At 30.7% G+C, this 18,344-nt stretch overlaps 2 protein-coding genes across 2 annotated transcripts; both read right to left on the bottom strand.

Moving 5' to 3' along the window:
- Positions 1–993: 993 nt before the first annotated feature.
- On the bottom strand, positions 994–6,460 carry LOC123907666 (ALBINO3-like protein 1, chloroplastic). The gene is made up of 10 exons (XM_045958022.1): positions 6,003–6,460; positions 5,239–5,349; positions 5,001–5,075; positions 4,361–4,421; positions 4,024–4,097; positions 3,802–3,906; positions 3,197–3,304; positions 2,748–2,852; positions 1,941–2,101; positions 994–1,853 (listed from the first exon to the last, which is right to left on the bottom strand). Exons 1-10 carry the CDS (start codon positions 6,357–6,359, stop codon positions 1,766–1,768), a joined length of 1,245 nt encoding a protein of 414 aa, XP_045813978.1. The 5' UTR covers positions 6,360–6,460; the 3' UTR covers positions 994–1,765.
- A 2,484-nt stretch (positions 6,461–8,944) lies between these two features.
- On the bottom strand, positions 8,945–17,401 carry LOC123907667 (ALBINO3-like protein 1, chloroplastic). Its single transcript, XM_045958023.1, has 10 exons — positions 16,904–17,401; positions 16,251–16,361; positions 16,046–16,120; positions 14,330–14,390; positions 13,992–14,065; positions 13,770–13,874; positions 13,187–13,294; positions 10,516–10,590; positions 9,716–9,876; positions 8,945–9,628 (listed from the first exon to the last, which is right to left on the bottom strand). The coding sequence occupies exons 1-10, from the start codon at positions 17,258–17,260 to the stop codon at positions 9,541–9,543; spliced, it is 1,215 nt and encodes a 404-aa protein (XP_045813979.1). The 5' UTR covers positions 17,261–17,401; the 3' UTR covers positions 8,945–9,540.
- Between the last annotated feature and the right edge of the window lie 943 nt (positions 17,402–18,344).

Raw genomic sequence — 18,344 nt, 5'->3', positions numbered from 1 at the left:
AACTTCTCATAATTTTTATTTCTTGTTTAAATTGTTTTTGATTGGATAAAATTTTATTTGAAGTGTATCGAACAATAAATATCCATACTTTTTTTTTTTGTCAAAATTCGAACCTTAATTCATCATATTATAATAGTTTAGCCCTTATCGCTAAACCAAGTCACTTCGGCTCCCATGATCTTTTTAACCATGAATTTTATAGAAAATGTTTGTATTTATCTACTTTCTACTTCTAATATAATAAAATCGATTAGCACCAAATTTACCCTTATTATGTTTAACCACGTTGCAAATTTTGTATCATTCATTGTAATTTCACATAAAAAATAATAAAAAATAATATATATATATATATATATATATATATATATATATATATAGACACACACACATAAAATAAAATAATAAAAAGATTAGTCAGTAAAAAAAATTATAGAAAGAATATGGGAAAAATAAGAAACCGCATAAAAATAGGAATCTAAAAAAATTGGATTCCTATTTTCACTGAAGCATAAAAAATTGGATAAATAAATTTTACAAGGAATAACACAATAGTTTCTTTGTAAAAAAAACATAATAGTTTCACTTATATTTTAAAAATATTATATAACAAATTTTTAAATATTTTATTTTAAATAAATTTTCTACGTTAATATAATAACAAATTTTAAATATCGAAGTAAACGTTATTGTTTTAAAATGTAATGCAATATTGTTTTCTTTACAAAGCTGAAAAATATCCTCAATTTCAAAGCACAAGTGTGATAAAATAAAAAGTGAGAGAATTGCAATGTAAAAATTGATTTTCATTCTAAGTTGTGAAATAAACTACTATTAATAACACCTAGTTCTAGCTAGCACACTGTAACTCCTCCACCATCCTCCCAATAAACACTCTCAATCATCCGTTTTAATGAATCGTCATAATCAAACCATATCATTATTGTCCTTTTTCCTGTGCTGTACTATTAGTAGTGTATTAGTAAGTAAAGATTGTGTGTGACTTCAAAAATATAAGAATATCACGTAAACAGTTTCGGAATACCATACTAATGTGTTCACTTTACCATATACAAATAGCTTATGTAAGCTTATACACACTAGTAGTTATCATAATAAGCGTTTATGCTATAAGCTGCAAATAAGTTGTTTATCACATAGAAGGTAACTCATCTTCGCTTAAAAAATTAGAGTTTGGACACACTTGTAAGTGAGCAACCATATATAAAGAAAAATGCTATGTAGCCCACTGTAAAATCCGATTACATGCCTATACTTTTGAAGGTGTTCCAGTCATAGCATATAACTTGGCCAGAGTTTACTGATCCATGATACTGTAGTAATACAAACTCAAACTACGATGCTGCGTATCAGACATCAAATCTATAACAACCAAACCCCTCCTCCTCCTCGGCAATTGTAGAAACCTCGAATCTCGTTCATTCCATCATCATTTATGTAGAACTTAACTACAGTGATAACCAAAGACCTCAAATTGCACGGGACGTCACATTTCAAAGTTCTAACATAGCCTATAAAAGCCAACTGGGCCGGTCAATATTACAGCATATTTCCAACTCTTCTAATTTGGTCAATCCTTTGGCACGTCACCTGGGTCTTCTCCGGTAGTTGTTATTGTTAATACTAACCTGTCACCAGTGGCCCCTCAATTGTAAATTTTTCAACTTTTCAAGTTTCTTCTACTTTTGTGGTATTTAGTTTAGATACTGACTTCTAAATCTGAATTGGGTCATTTTTAACATTATCATCTAGAACTGGTCTCAGGAATTGTTGCACCTCCTAACTTTCGAAGCCATATTTGCTGTAAAGTGTTCAATACATTATCTGTGAACCTGCACAACTTAAACATATATAATTAGTAAATATATATAACACAGTTAAAGAAATAGGACAATTTGGAAGGTTTTGCTTATGCTTACCAGTAAAGGGAAAGACCAGAAGGAACTAAAAGAGCAAAACAACCAATCACTAATGACATAAGGACATTGTCTAAGACTTTAGAACTCTCCACGTTGGGATCAGTATCTTGAAAATTGACATCAAAGGCTTCTTGAGAAATCTTCACGTTTGGATCAGTATCCTGAAAATTGACATGAAAAATGATAAGTAATTTGACTAAAAATGTAAAGACAAAGATGCACTTTAATCTGCAGACACCAAAATAAATTAACATAAATATTTTCTTTAAGTGTTAATTAACAAGTTTCAAAAGTGATCTACTCAAACCTATCTATGACTAACCATAGCTATAGCTATAGCTCTTATGCGGTAAAACAGACACTTGTACAGTCAACAAGGTTCAGATAAGAAGTTACAGTATGTTTTTATGTACAAGTAAGTTATGTTTTAATGTGCTGATAGTTATTGTTTGGCATTAATAGGGTGTATGCAGTGTAGGCAGTTAACTGTGTTTGTTCAAAAAGGAAACTCCTTGTTAGGGGGACACTTTGTGTTTGTTAGTGTTGAATTCAAATATGGCCTATAAACTAGATTATATCAGTAATAAATTCAGTGTGTGATGTGAGGAACCTTTCTTTTGGTATATGTTAAGAATTCCTAAAACTGGGCAGAATTGAATAAACAAGAGAATGATTCTAACTAGAATAAAGATTGATCAACAAAATTGAGAAAAGAAGAACTCTTTGAATATCTTTCTGTTACTATCAATTGAATGGGATATAGGATTGAAATAGAAGATACAAAAGGTATACAAAAAAGATGATAACCTTTCTCCCAAAGGTCAAGGATGTGCTAAAGGACGAATCTTCTTCTTCTCCCCTTGCAACTATGGCATAAAGTGATAGTCCCCGCCGAAAGTAAGCTAATGGTCCCTGCATCAAGAAGCAAAAGTAAAGAAGAAATGGAAATAATGATATTGTTTATGGTTCAGTACAAGATAATAGAGGATCTCTATATTATCTCCATGGAGCTAAGCTCACTCTCAAATAAATCTCTTTGGCCGGATTGAATACTAATTTCATCATCCTTTCTCTCTCCTAGAAAATCCCCTTAAATATCCCAGAAGGAATATTCCACTAACGAGGACACCTCATCGTTCTGATTACTCAATTTTAGCCACCTCATTGGTAAAACTTGTCTTATTTCTCCTTTCATAAACTCCAAGTTTTGACCCTATTACCCCTCTCTATGTTAATTCTACATGCACATCAAATACCTCTGATGATGGTATTATTTGGAGAGAAATGTATTGAAAGACAACCAGCAAAACAGGCAACACAAGGTAAGCCAGTGTATCTGGCCATCCAAGGAGAGGGTGACCATCCTGAAATGAAAAAATAAAACAAAAAGCATAAAAACAAACCCGAAATTTAAATCCATCCGGAATCTGCCAGAAATTACAAACAATGTGAACAAAAAATCAAAATGATAATATGGAAACTTTTCACAATTATCTAGATCAATAAAGGTGAATCATGTTAGTAATAGGCCTCCAATTGTAAGGACTTATTCAAGGAGGAAGCGGAAGAACATAAGCAGGCCAAGGATGGCACTTGTTTAATCTTGAAAAATCCAAAGTTTATTGGAAAGAAAAATACATAAAAATCAAACAACTGGTTCTTAGCAAACATGCACCTAAAAAGTACAAATTGTAAGAAATCTGCCTCTTATTAATGAACAAATAAATAGAGTTCACAATTCCATTTCACATATGATTTCAGAATGAAAGTAAATGACCTGGTCAGAAAATAATTCTTACAAGGTTGCAAATTTAATAGAGTCTCAACATGTGTAATTGTACTTGCTAAGTAAGATATTTACCACAAATGGAAAAAGCCAAGAGATACCATTTCCATTTTGCTGAGCTGCAATTGTAGTTGGACCAGAAAGAGAAGGTATCCAAAAGAAGCCTTCACTTAGATGTCCCTTTACAAATTATTAGACAAAAACATAACATTAGCCATGGAGGATAGAAAGATATGTATACCTGAAAAACAGCTAAGTAAACTATCAAATAGAAAATCAACATAATAAGCAACATACCCCATCTGCCATCTTAGAAAAGGCTTGATATAGCCCGATCCACACTGGTATTTTTAAGAGAACGAGCAGACATCCTGGGAAGAATGAAGGTTCATTAATAAAAGAATTAGCAAGTCCAATTTTAAAAAAAGCAACATTAATGCTTTATACTAGAGTGGATTGATCGCTGGATCCATTTACCTACCAAAGCCATAATAAGCTCTTGCCTGTCTATGACATATATAACAGGCTTTGTCTAATGTGTAATAGGGAGGTAAGTCTTACACCTCAAAGCCAAAGGAAATATCTATAACTAAACAACCCTTTTGCAATATACTAACAATCATGTCATGGATACCTAGTAATGGATCAATGCTGCTTGATTCATATAACGGAATAGTTTCAAGTACAATTGTATCCTGCAAGAAGACAACATTGAAATCTTGTCAATTGAAAAAAGAAAGAAAAAAAATCATTGGCCAGAGAATACAGAGCCAAAAGCTAACATCATGTGTTGGAATCCTCAAATAAAAAATGATATTGACTTGATTAATTCAAATCACTTCCCACAAATACTACCATATTCAATAGGATTTGCGACACGAGAAAAGAAGTCGATGCGATGTAAAAAAATCAAATAATTTCTTATCTTTTATCATTTATCATTTCCAACACAAAATTTGATTTACAAATGAAACCAAATCCCATTTCTCAGCATTCCAATATTCAAGCACACTTTAAACCAGATCCCACTTCTTAGCATTCCAAAATCCAAACAAGCACTAACAGGACTACTGGCATCATAACTCCATCAAACAATATAGTAGAGCTCGTTCAATTGCCTAGTTGCACAGAATAGGACTTATGATGTTAAATAAAAAAGATTTCATTGTTTAAATTACCACGAAATATCTCAAAAGGAATACCCAGTGGTAATTATAAAATATATTTTATATTTTATTGAAAAAATTAATTCTTACAGAAGCCATAACAATTACCTGATCCCCAGCATCCTGTTTTAGGATAGCCTCTAAATTAAGTTGCAAAGATTGCATTGCCATGTCATATTCTACCTGAGAACAGTAACACAAAAGATAGCATTTCTTATCCATAATTTTAGGAGTATCAAAAGAACACAACTCGAAAACCAAAAAAAAAAAAAAGAACACGACTCATATTTGATAATTTTCAGCTCTTCAAAACAAGTGAATCAAGCACATTTCAAAAACGACAAACCTTTTTTCTCGCCAACGGAAATATGGCAGCTTTTAGAAGAACTGCGAGCATTATAATTGCAAAACCATACGCATACGGCACATGCAAAGTAGAAAGCCCATACTTAAGTATCTGAAAAGTGAAAAATACATCCCTTAAGAATTACTTGACAATGTATGATCATAGAAATAGAATCAACCATCAAAACCTTGTGTAGTTTGGTTATGTGATTGACACCTTAAAAATAAATCATAACAATTTTAGAAAGAGAACTACAAGATACACCTATATGAAAATTATAACTACAATGATATTTTGCATGTGTCTGTTTGGTATGTCCAATATAGCTTATAACTTATTGGACTAGCTTATAAGCTTGTTTAATAAAAACGACAGGTGTTTGGTAACAAGCTTCTCCAATAGCTTATGGCATATTTTGGGAAGCTATTTCAAGTAGCATTTGTCGTTTGAGCTTATAACTTTTTATATTGTATCCCATTTTTATGCTTATTATTTTCATTTTTAAAAAATATAATAACTATCCACTATGTACTTTTATGTCAATTTACACTTACAACAGCTACATTTGCCAAACACTTACATTTCATTCTAGTAGCTTTTCAACTTTGAGCTAATTTTTCAGCAGCTTATGGCTTAATTTTACCAAACCGAGCCTAAGTTGATAATTCAAATAACGGTTTCAATTTTACAATCAAAAGAATAAAAATAAAATTAAAAAATAAATAAATAAAATAAAGTTGAACAAAAGCTTGAGAAAGCAATACCTTGAGAACAGTCTCGACGTAATTGGTAATTAATGAAAACCAATCGTTATTCTGCTCGGAGGAGGCGATGGCGGTGTTTACCACCGTATCGGAAGACAAAACAGCGGCATCAGCAATTGTGTAAAGAAAACCCTCCGCTCGATTATACAATTCCCTAATAACGAATTCGGTGTCATCCGGTTGGGGTAAAAAACCGGGTTGAAATCCGAAACGGGCAACGGAAAGTGAACCGCGAAGAAAGCGTTTGGTGGAGGGTGGGAAGGTGTGGGAGTGAGGTCGAAGTGGAAAATGTGTTGTGGTCCGGTTTGCGAACGGAGTAGAGAGTATAGTTGGTGTGCAAGATAACAGAGCCGCCATTAGTTGCACGTACAGTACATACAATTGCGGTGAGGTGATAGAGTTGCAACAGTGATTTTTGCCAATTTGAAAATCGTTTAATTTTTTTAATTTAATATGCAAGAGTTAAGTTTACTACTCCCTCCGTCCTGAAATATAGCCAAAAAAAACGGCACAAGTTATGGTGCATAAGCCATATTTATTTATGCACGGTGCATAAGTCATGTTTATGCACCGTGCATAAATACCCAAAATTGCTTAGCGCACACCCAAATTTCTAGCGCACCCCCCAGATTGCTTAGCGCACCCCCAAATTTTTAGGGGGTGCACTAGAAATCTGGGGTACACTAGAAATTTGGGGGGTGTGCTAAGCAATTTGGGGGGGTGCACAAAGCAATTTGAAGGGTGCATTAAGAAATTTTTATTATTTATGCACGGTCGATAAGGAAAAAGCTTATGCACCATAACCACTTCTTTTTTATGTCCCAAAATATAAGCAAAAGACATCATTTTTAATGATAAAGTTACAATATTACCCTTAGTAATACTACTACTCCAATTCATTACTTGTAGAGTTTCCCAATAAACTCTTGAGTTTCTTAAAAAAAATAATAAAAAAAGAATTGTTGTATCCCAATTTAATCTGGCGTGCATACTGCATAGTAGCAACTGTCCAACTTTTTGGCTTTTTGGCTTCTATCATCATAAAGTAAAAGTAAGCTTCTTTTTCCATTACCAAGGAAGTGACATTTACTTGGACAGTTGGTTTTATTTTCATTATGATAAGTGTAGTTTAGGCAACTCAATTGCTTATTTTGGTAAAATTTAGAGTTTCTTAATAAGCGTGATTTTTTTTTTTTTTTTTTTGCCTATATTTCGGGACAGATGGAGTATATTATCCTTTGAAATTTAATATGCAAGAGTTAAGTTTACTATATTATCCTTTGAAAAGTGATTTATGCCTTGAAAATCACATAAACTTTTGAAAAGTAAAATGATTAAATGATGGTATATTAAAAATAGTAGTATTAATTAGTTTAAAAGTAATTGACTTTTTTTTATATTTGTGTCCAAAATTTGAAGTGTTTTTTTTCTTATATTTGTGTCCGAAGAGAGTAAATTTTTATAGAATTTTTATGAAAATTTGTAAAATCAATGCATCATAAATATACATATATGATTAACCTAACATTAGAAATGTAACTATATTTTAGACACTTATGCTTTGTTCGACAAAAATAGCGGAAGACTGATAAGTTAACATATAGCTGATGACTTATAGTTTATAGCTTATAATTTATAGATGGCTGATGACTTATGGATAAACTAATTGAAGTGTTTGCTGAAATTGGTGGTTCAATTAACTAGCGATAATGACCACCATAGTAGTGGATAGGCCCTATATTAGTGTTAGCCACCTTTTTCAAAAGAATTTCCAAGTCTTCCTGTTGCCCAATTCCTGATGCTTCAGCTCCCGTTTTTTCACAAGCATCTACACCCGCTCTATCTCTTCCTGCTGTTTGCTTCCTACTACACGTAAAATGATATAAAAAGACATTCTATATAATAAAAGCTATCGTAAAAATATCATTATAAAATCAATATCTAATTAATATTTAAGATACTTCAAATTTAGTTATTTAAATTTATTAATTTAATATATATTTTATATATTAAGATACTTCAAATTTAGTTATTTAAATTTATTAATTTAATATATATTATATATTATTAAATTTTATTCTTTACAATTTTTTTAAATATATTTTCATACGGTCATGTTTATTACATTATATGAATCTTTGTTAGAAAAGTTTAAATTTTTTTAACAAAAGATGAATTAAATATGAATTTTTTAGCTTTTTGACATAAAAATTCATAAATAATTCATTCATGTTAAAAAATTCAAAAAATTTATTGGAGATGTTCTTATAAAATTATAAACATGAATACAAAAAATCATTTAAAAATGTGAAAAAACTTTAGGGAGTAAAATGTGTGGAAAAAAATTGTAGGGACTAAAATGAAAATTTCGGAAAACTATAGGGACAAAAAATATATTAAACCTTAAAGAAAAAAACGGTGATAATATAGGGAGGGGTACAGCAACGTTTCAGAAATAATTTAGGGAGGGGTACAACGTACGCCGTCAAAGGGGCTGGCCATGTCGAGGGCCCAGGACATATAAAGGGGCCGACCCGGTTTGACCTGTTAAACTTCATGGTCCGGCATGCCTAGCAAGGCCCCATAAGCAAAGGGCTACATGGTCCGATGAACCGGTCCGAAAACATAAAGTCTCAATACAAAGGTAAAACGACACCATTTGAAAACTCTTGAAATTACTTTGAAATTAATGTGTTCACTTTATCAAACTAGGATTGTTACTTTGCACTGAATTATTTGAGCTTATATATTTGCTAAATTTTGCCAAAAAAGAAAATAGCTTGTAAAAACAGCTTTTACCATATACAAATAGCTTATGTAAACTTATACACAAACACTTATCATAATAAGCATTTATGCTATAAGCTGCAAATAAGTTGTTTATCCCATAGAGGGGTAACTTGTCTTTGCATAAAAAATTAGAGTTTGGACACACTTGTAAGTGAGCAACCAAATATATCATGAAAAAAGCTATATAGCCCACTGTAAAATCATGTTACATGCCTATACTTTTGAGGGCAGACAAACGCATAATGGACGTTCTCCAATTATGACAGTGTTCCAGTCATAGCATATAACTTGGCCAGAGTTTATTGATCCATGATACTGTAGTAATACAAACTCAAACTACGATGCTGCATATCGGACATCAAATCTATAACAACCCAACCCCTCCTCCTCCTCGGCAATTGTAGAAACCTCGAATCTCGTTCATTCCATCATCATTTATGTAGAAATTTACTACAGTGATAACCAAAGACCTCAAATTGCACGAGACGTCACATTTCAAAGTTCTAACATAGCCTATAGAAGCCAACTGGGCCGGTCAATTTTACAGCATATTTCCAACTCTTCTAATTTGGTCAATCCTTTGGCACGTCACCTGGGTCTTCTCCAGTAGTTGTTATTGTTAATACTAACCTGTCACCAGTGGCCCCTCTATTGTAAATTTTTCAACTTTTCTATAGTTTCTTCAACTTTTGTGGTATTTAGTTTAGATACTGACTTCTAAATCTGCATTGGGTCATTTTTAACATTATCATCTAGAACTGGTCTCAGGAAGTTTTGCACCTCCTAACTTTCGAAGCCATATTTGCTGTAAAGTGTTCAATACATTATCTGTGAACCTGCACAACTTAAACATATATAATAAGTAAATATAGATAACACAGTTAAAGAAATAGGACAATTTGGAAGGTTTTGCTTATGCTTACCAGTAAAGGGTAAGACCAGAAGGAACTAAAAGAGCAAAACAACCAATCACTAATGACATAAGGACATTGTCTAAGACTTTAGAACTCTCCACGTTGGGATCAGTATCTTGAAAATTGACATCAAAGGCTTCTTGAGAACTCTTCTCGTTTGGATCAGTATCCTGAAAATTGACATGAAAAATGATAAGTAATTTGACTAAAAATGTAAAGACAAAGATGCACTTTAATCTGCAGACACCAAAATAAATTAACATAAATATTTTCTTTAAGTGTTAATTAACAAGCTTCAAAAGTGTTCTACTTAAACCTATCTATGACTAACCATAGCTATAGCTCTTATGCGGTAAAACACAGACACTTGTACAGTCAACAAGGTTCAGATAAGAAGTTACAGTATGTTTTAATGTACGAGTAAGTTATGTATTTATTCGTGATAGTTATCGTTTGACATTAATGGGGTGTCTGCAGTGTAGACAGTTAACTGTGTTTGTTCAAAAAGGAAACTCCTTGTTAGGGGGAAACTTTGTGTTTGTTAGTGTTGAATTTAAATATGGCATATAAACTAGATTATATCAGTAATAAATTCAGTGTGTGATGTGAGGAACCTTTCTTTTGGTATATGTTAAGAATTCCTAAAACTGCACAGAATTGAATAAACAAGATAATGATTCTAACTAGAATAAAGATTGATCAACAAAATTGAGAAAAGAACTCTTTGAATATCATTCTGTTACTATCAATTGAATGGGATAATCGGATTGAAATAGAAGATACAAAAGGTATACAAAGAAGATGATAACCTTTCTCCCAAAGGACAATGATATGCTAAAGGACGCATCTCCTTCCCTTAGAGCTTTGGCATAAATTGATGGTCCCTGCAGAAAGTAAACGCAACAAGAAGCAAAAGTATAGAAGAAATGGATCAAAGGATTGGAAATAATGATATTATTTATGGTTCAGTACAAGATAATAGAGGATCTCTATATTATCTCCATGGAGCTAAGCTCACTCTCAAAGAAATCTCTTTCGCCTGATTGACAACTAACTTCATCAATCTTTTCTCTCGCCTAGAAAATCCCCTTAAATATCCCGGAAGGAATATTCAACTAACTAGGGTCTAGGACACCTCATTGTTCTAATTACTCAATTTTAGCAACCTTATTTGATAAAAACCCAAATTTAAAAGAAATTGAAAATATATTGATTGGAATGAAAAGAACAATTACAGAGAATGATCCCTATAATCCCAGAGCAAATGCTCATCAGAGAAGAGACGCAACCCTCTCCCTGCCTAAATCATATGATTTGTCACTGAATAATTCTCAATGATCTATGACAGCCTACAGTTTCCCTTTTATTCACACACAATACATAACTACCTTAATAACTACTTATTAATTAATAACTTACACAATAACTGCTATAATAATAATAATAATAATAATAATAATAATAATCTATAACAATATATAAAGGGGATAAGGGAGTTTGGGCTGGATTTTTTTTGGTCCATTTTGCCCTTAACTTCCTTTATGGTTTTTTAATTATTCCATAGTTGCCCTTAACTTCCTCTCTTTTTTTTTATGGTTTTTTCATCTATATCTATTCTATACTATATCTATAACAATATATAAAGGGGATAAGGGAGTTTGGGCTGGATTTTTTTTGGTCCATTTTGCCCTTAACTTCCTTTATGGTTTTTTAATTATTCCATAGTTGCCCTTAACTTCCTCTCTTTTTTTTTATGGTTTTTTCATCTATATCTATTCTATACTATAATATATAAAAAGAATACATGAGTTTTGGGGTAGAATTTTCATAATACCAACATTACCCTTGCTTTTTTTTAGTAGCAACAAAAATCTTTTATTAACAAACTCACCATAACATAAGGCGTATCTTTTTTTTTGGGTACATAAGTTAGACACAGGTAGGCGCGGAACGCGCCTGCCTGGCCCGCTAGTAATAATAATAATAATAATAATAATAATAATAATAATAATAATAATAATAATAATAATAATAATCTATACATATATCTATATCTATACATATATCTATACATCTATATCTATACATCTATACATCTATATCTATACATCTATACATATCTATATCTATACATATAATAATCTATACATAACTTTTTTTGGTGTGGATTTTTTTTATTTCCAACTTTATCCTCTCATACATGAGTGGTTGATTCCAGGAATTGGTAACCGCATGCATAACCATTTTTACGTGTGGATTTTTATTTGCCAATTTTGCCCTTCATCTATTCTATTCTATACATAATGTAATAATAATTTTTGGTGTGGACTTTTCATAATACCAACAATACCCTTATTTTTTTTAGCAATAAAAATTTTTTATTAACAAATTCACCATAACATAAGTCACAAATTTTTTTTAGTAGCGAAAATCTTTTATTAACAAACTCACCATAACATAAGACATGTCGTTTTTTTTTGGACATAAGTTAGACACAGGCAGGCGCAGAACGCGCCTTTCTGGCCCGCTAGTAATAATAATAATAATAATAATAATAATAATAATAATAATAATAATAATAATAATAATAATAATAATAATAATAATAATAATAATAATAATAATAATAATAATAATAATAATAATAATAATAATAATAATAATAATAATAATAATAATAATAATAATAATAATAATAATAATAATAATAATAATAATAATAATAATAATAATAATAATAATAATAATAATAATAATAATAATAATAATAATAATAATAATAATAATAATAATAATAATAATAATAATAATAATAATAATAATAATAATAATAATAATAATAATAATAATAATAATAATAATAATAATAATAATAATAATAATAATAATAATAATAATAATAATAATAATAATAATAATAATAATAATAATAATAATAATAATAATAATAATAATAATAATAATAATAATAATAATAATAATAATAATAATAATAATAATAATAATAATAATAATAATAATAATAATAATAATAATAATAATAATAATAATAATAATAATAATAATAATAATAATAATAATAATAATAATAATAATAATAATAATAATAATAATAATAATAATAATAATAATAATAATAATAATAATAATAATAATAATAATAATAATAATAATAATAATAATAATAATAATAATAATAATAATAATAATAATAATAATAATAATAATAATAATAATAATAATAATAATAATAATAATAATAATAATAATAATAATAATAATAATAATAATAATAATAATAATAATAATAATAATAATAATAATAATAATAATAATAATAATAATAATAATAATAATAATAATAATCTAACAGAGGTCCTAACATTATTGGTCAAACTAGTCTTATTTCTCCTTTCATAAACTACAAGTTTTGACCCTATTACCCCTCTATATGTTAATTGTACATGCAACATCAAATACCTCTGATGATGGTATTATTTGGAGAGAAATGTATTGAGAGACAACCAGCAAAACAGGCAACACAAGGTAAGCCAGTGTATCTGGCCATCCAAGGAGAGGGCGACCATCCTGAAATGAAAAAATAAAACAAAAATGTAAGAAAAAAATATAAATCCATCCAGAATCAGCCGGAAATTACAAACAATGTGAACAAAAATTCAAAATGATAATATAGAAACTTTTCACAATTATCTAGATCAATGAAGGTGAATCATGGCCTCCAATTGTGAGGACTTATTCAAGGAGGAAGCGGAAGAACATAAGCAGGCTAGGGACGACAGTTGTTTAATCTATAAAAATTCAAAGTTTATTAGAAAGACAAATACATCAAAATCAAACAACAGATTCTCAGCAAACATGCACCTAAAAAGTACAAAATGTAAGAAATGTGCCTTTTATTAATGAACAAATGAATAGAGTTCACAATTCCATTTCATAAGATTTCAGAATGAAAGTAAATGACCTGGTCAGGAAAAATTCTTACAAGGTTGCAAATTTAATAGTCTTAACATGTGTAATTGTACTTGCTAAGTGAGATATTTACCACAAAAGTAAAAAGCCAAGAGATACCATTTCCATTTTGCTGAGCTGCAACTGTAGTTGGACCAGAAAGAGAAGGTATCCAAAAAAAGCCTTCACTAAGAGGTCCCTTTACAAATTATTAGACAAAAACATAACATTAGCCATGGAGGATAGAAAGATATGTATACCTGAAAAACAGCAAAGTAAACTATCAAATAGAAAATCAACATAATAAGCAACATACCCCATCTGCCATCTTAGAAAAGGCTTGATATAGCCCGATCCACACTGCTATTGTTAAGGGAACGGGCAGGAATCCTGGGAAGAATGAAGGTTGATTGAATAATAAAAGAATTAGCAAGTTCAATTTTAAAAAAGCAACATTAATGCTTTATACTAGAGTGGATTCATCGCTGGATCCATTTACCTACCTAAGCCATAATAAGCTCTTGCCTGTCTATGACATATATAACAGGCTTTGTCTAATGTGTAATAGGGAGGTATGTCTTACACCTCAAAGCCAAGGGAAATATCTATAACTAAACAACCCTTTTGCAATACTAACAATTATGTCATGGATACCTGGTACAGGATTAATGTTGGTTGATTTATATAACCGAGCAGTTTCAAATGCGATTGTATCCTGCAAGAAGACAACATAGAAATCTTTTGGCCAGAGAATACAGAGCCAAAATGCTAACATCATATGTTGGAATCCTCAAATAAAAAATGATTTTGACTTGATTTAATAAGGGTAAATGGTTGATCTAAATAATTAATTCAAATCACTTCCGACAAATACTACAATATTCAATAGGATTTGCGACACGAGAAAAGAAGTCGATGACATTTTAAAAAAATCAAATAATTTCTTATCTTTTATCATTTATCATTTCAAACACAAAATTTGATTTACAAATGAAACCAAATCCCATTTCTCAGCATTCCAATATTCAAACACACTTTAAACCAGATCCCATTTCTCAGCATTCCAAAATCCAAATAAGCATTACCAGGAGGACTACTGGCTTCATAACTCCATCAAACAATATAGTAGAGCTCGTTCAAATGCCTAGTGGCACAGAATAGGACTTATGATGTTAAATAAAAAAGATTTCATTGTTTAAATTACCACGAAATATGTCAAAAGGAATACCCAGTGGTCATTATTGTAATATCCAAGAATTTTGAAAATCTATTAGTATATAATTAAAAAATAACAATAATACTACTAATAATAGTAAGGAATAATTGTGGAAATATTTATATTATTTTATAGGGATAAGCATCTTAATAATTAAATATATTTTCATGGCATAGACGTTGGTTTTCAAATGATTTCTTATCATATGTTTTGTTCTATAATATTGTGTTTTTCATTTCTATATTAGAAAGAAAACCAAACTTTGATGTCGGTTGCCATTAACTAAACTATTGATATACATACACTTTTCTACGTGGAAAGCTTATTAGTGAACACACCAAAATTATCTCTTTGTCATCATCTCAAAAACCAATACATCATGACACCTCATGCTAAAAATAATCTTTGCTGTCCAAGAAAAAGTAGTTTCATTACTTAGTGAACAAGAATTTACGGTCCAATGAGAGTTAGTAATTTCCATGTCAAGGTAATTTGGTTTAAGTATAAATAGGGTCCTTGATGTTCATTTAAAATCATCACAAACTGAAGTTCCATGTTTCGTTCTCTATAATGTCTCGTTCCATGTTCTCTCTCTTTAAAAAGCCTCTTTAAATGTGAGTTGTGAATAGGTTCCGTTTTTTTTTTCGATTCAGAGAAAAGGGCTATCCGTTAGATGGAGCCGCCACTAAGTGAGAGACTCCTCTTAGGAGGAAAGGGCTATCAACGAGATGGAGCCATCTCTCAATTCGGAGAAAAGGGTTATCCGTTAGATGGAGCCGCCACTAAGTTCGAGGTCGCACTTAGGAGGAAAGGGCTATCAACAAGATGGAGCCATCTCTCAATTTGGAGAAAAGGGCTATCCTTTAGATGGAGCCGCCACTAAGTGAGAGGTCACCCTTAGGAGGAAAGGGCTATCAACGAGATGGAGCCAGCTCTCAACTCTCTTACAACGATTTTATTTTAATTATACCCGATTACTATATTTCCTGTAAAGTTATTGATTTGGTGACGTACTTATATTTGTTAAGTTTGATCATTAAGCTTGCCAGACTAGCGTTAGTTCGTGCGCCGGTCACGATGTGAATTTGGGTCGTCACAATTATAAAATATATTTTATTGGAAAAATTAATTCTTACAGAAGCCATAAGAAATACCTGATCCCCAGCATACTGTTTTAGGATAGCTTCTAATTGAGGTTGCAAAGATTGCATTGCCATGTCATATTCTACCTGAGAACAGTAACACCAAAGATAGCATTTCTTATCCATAATTTTAGAAGTATCAAAAGAACACAACTCATATTGATAATTTTCAGCTCTTCAAAACAAGTGAATCAAGCACATTTCAAAAACAACAAACCTGTTTTCTCACCAACGGAAATATGGCAGCATTTACAAGAGCTGCAAGAATTATAATTGCAAAACCATAAGCATACGGCACATGCAAAGTAGAAAGCCCATACTTAAGTACCTGAAAAGTGAAAAATACCTCCCTTCAAAATTACTTGACAATGTATGATCATAGAAATAGAATCAACCATAAAAAACATGTGTAGTTTGGTTATCTGATTTACACCTTAAAAATAAATCATAACAATTTTAGAAAGAGAACTACAAGATACACATATACGAAAATTATAACTACAATGATATTTTGCATGTGTCTGTTTGGTATGTCCAATATAGCTTATAACTTATTGGACTAGCTTATAAGCTTGTTTGGTAACAAACTTCTCCAATAGCTTATAGCTTATTTTGGGAAGCTATTTCAAGTAGCGATTGTCGTTTGAGCTAGCTTTTTATATTTTATGACAACTACATTTGTCAAACACTTTAATTTCATTCTACCAGCTTTTCAGTTTTCAGCTGATTTTTCAGCAGTTTATAGCTTAATCTTACCAAACCGAGCCTAAGTTGATAATTCAAATAAAGGTTTCAATTTTACAATCAACAGAATAAAAATAAAAATAAATAAATAAAATAAAGTTGAATAAAAGTTGGAGAAAGCAATACCTTGAGAACAGTCTCGACGTAATTGGTAATTAATGAAAGCCAATCTTTGTCCTGCTTAGCGGTGGCGATGGCAGTGTTTACCACCGTATCGGAAGACAAAACAGCGGCATCGGCAATGGTGTAAAGAAAACCCTCCGCTCGGTTAAAGAATTCCCTGATAACGAATTCGGCATTATCCGGTTGGGGGGAAAACCCGGGTTGAAATCCGAAGCGGGAAACAGAAAGTGAACCGCGAAGAAAGCGTTTGGTGGATGGTGAGAAGGTGTGGGAGTGAGGTAGAAGTGGAAAATGTGTTGTTGTCCGGTTTAGGAACGGAGTAGAGAGTATAGTTGGTGTGGAAGGTAACAGAACCGCCATTAGTACGGTGTGAAGCGGAGTGAAGACGGTGGCTGAAGAAGGTAGCTACGGAAATGGAAGCGATGTAATTGTGGTGAGGATATAGTTGTATCAGTTATTCTTGCCAATTTGAAAATCCTAACATTGTTAGTTGAATTGAATAGAGAGCCACATCAATGTTTTGTTTTTATGGGTACTTTGGGGGTTAAAATTTCAACTTTAAATTCGTAAAATAAAAAAATATTAAAGTGAATAAGTAAAATTTCAGAGTTCGAACTCTGATCTTTACTCGTATATTATATTATAGGTTAAATTGTAGTTTTGGTTCTTGCATTTTTTAATTGTGCGATTTTGATTGCCCTAATTTTAAATGTGTGATATTAGTCTCCACATTTACCTCATTTTGCATTCTTGGTCTCTGTTGATTATTTTGAAGTATAAAAAAGAAAATCAATAACAAAAACACCATTGTTGTCTGCTCTAATACTTACATAAACACTTTAAAAATAACGTGGAAAAAATAAATAACCTCAATACAAAGGTATTAGTATCTTACTACAATGTACTAAGAGAATTTCCAATCTCCAATATACACATTTATGTGGTGTCTTATACTTCCTCCGGACATAAATATAAGTAAAAATAACTGTTTATGCGGTGTTTAAGAAATTTAGTTAAGTGTAGTTAATTTTCTTGATTTAATGAAAAACATCAGTTAAGTTTACTATATTACCGGTATATTAGGAATAGTAGTATTAATTAGTTTAAAAGTAGTTAACTTTTGCTTATAATAGTGACCAAAATTCAAAGTGTTTTTTTTGCTTATATTTGTGTCTGGATGGAGTATTTATTTTCACCATTGGAGCTTGGTATGCTTGGTATCTCTTATTTTTCCTGTCCATCCCTTTATAAGAGACGCAAGTACACAGTCTCTTAGCAACAAATTGCTATATGATATTTACTCAAATTTGTATGAAATAATTCATTTAAATAATATTTTAATTAAAATAAATTTAAGTGTAAATATTAAAAGTACATTAAAGTATGACATGTGAGATCCACTCTAGAGACTCATTTTAAACACCATTGCATTGGAGTAAAATAA

The sequence above is a fragment of the Trifolium pratense genome, linkage group LG2, assembly GCF_020283565.1.
Source record: "Trifolium pratense cultivar HEN17-A07 linkage group LG2, ARS_RC_1.1, whole genome shotgun sequence".
NCBI classification, from domain to species: Eukaryota; Viridiplantae; Streptophyta; class Magnoliopsida; order Fabales; family Fabaceae; genus Trifolium; species Trifolium pratense.
The sequence above is the reverse complement of the archived record's forward strand: the minus strand, read 5'-3'. Positions and strand labels throughout refer to the sequence as shown.

Bases quoted from the DNA above. Each gene is read 5' to 3' on its own strand.
- LOC123907667 (XM_045958023.1), bottom strand. From the start codon at position 17,260: ATGGCGGTTCTGTTACCTTCCACACCAACTATACTCTCTACTCCGTTC. The intron at 13,875-13,991 runs GTATGTTGCTTA...TAATTTGTAAAG, and splicing joins TTTCTAAGATGGCAGATGGG to GGACCTCTTAGTGAAGGCTT. The intron at 9,877-10,515 runs GTTATCATCTTC...GTCAATTTTCAG, and splicing joins CATTGTCCTTTGGGAGAAAG to GATACTGATCCAAACGAGAA.
- LOC123907666 (XM_045958022.1), bottom strand. From the start codon at position 6,359: ATGGCGGCTCTGTTATCTTGCACACCAACTATACTCTCTACTCCGTTC. The intron at 3,305-3,801 runs GTAAATATCTTA...TTTTCATTTCAG, and splicing joins CTTGGCTTTTTCCATTTGTG to GATGGTCACCCTCTCCTTGG. The intron at 2,853-3,196 runs GTATTTGATGTG...TTCTTGATGCAG, and splicing joins AAATAATACCATCATCAGAG to GGACCATTAGCTTACTTTCG.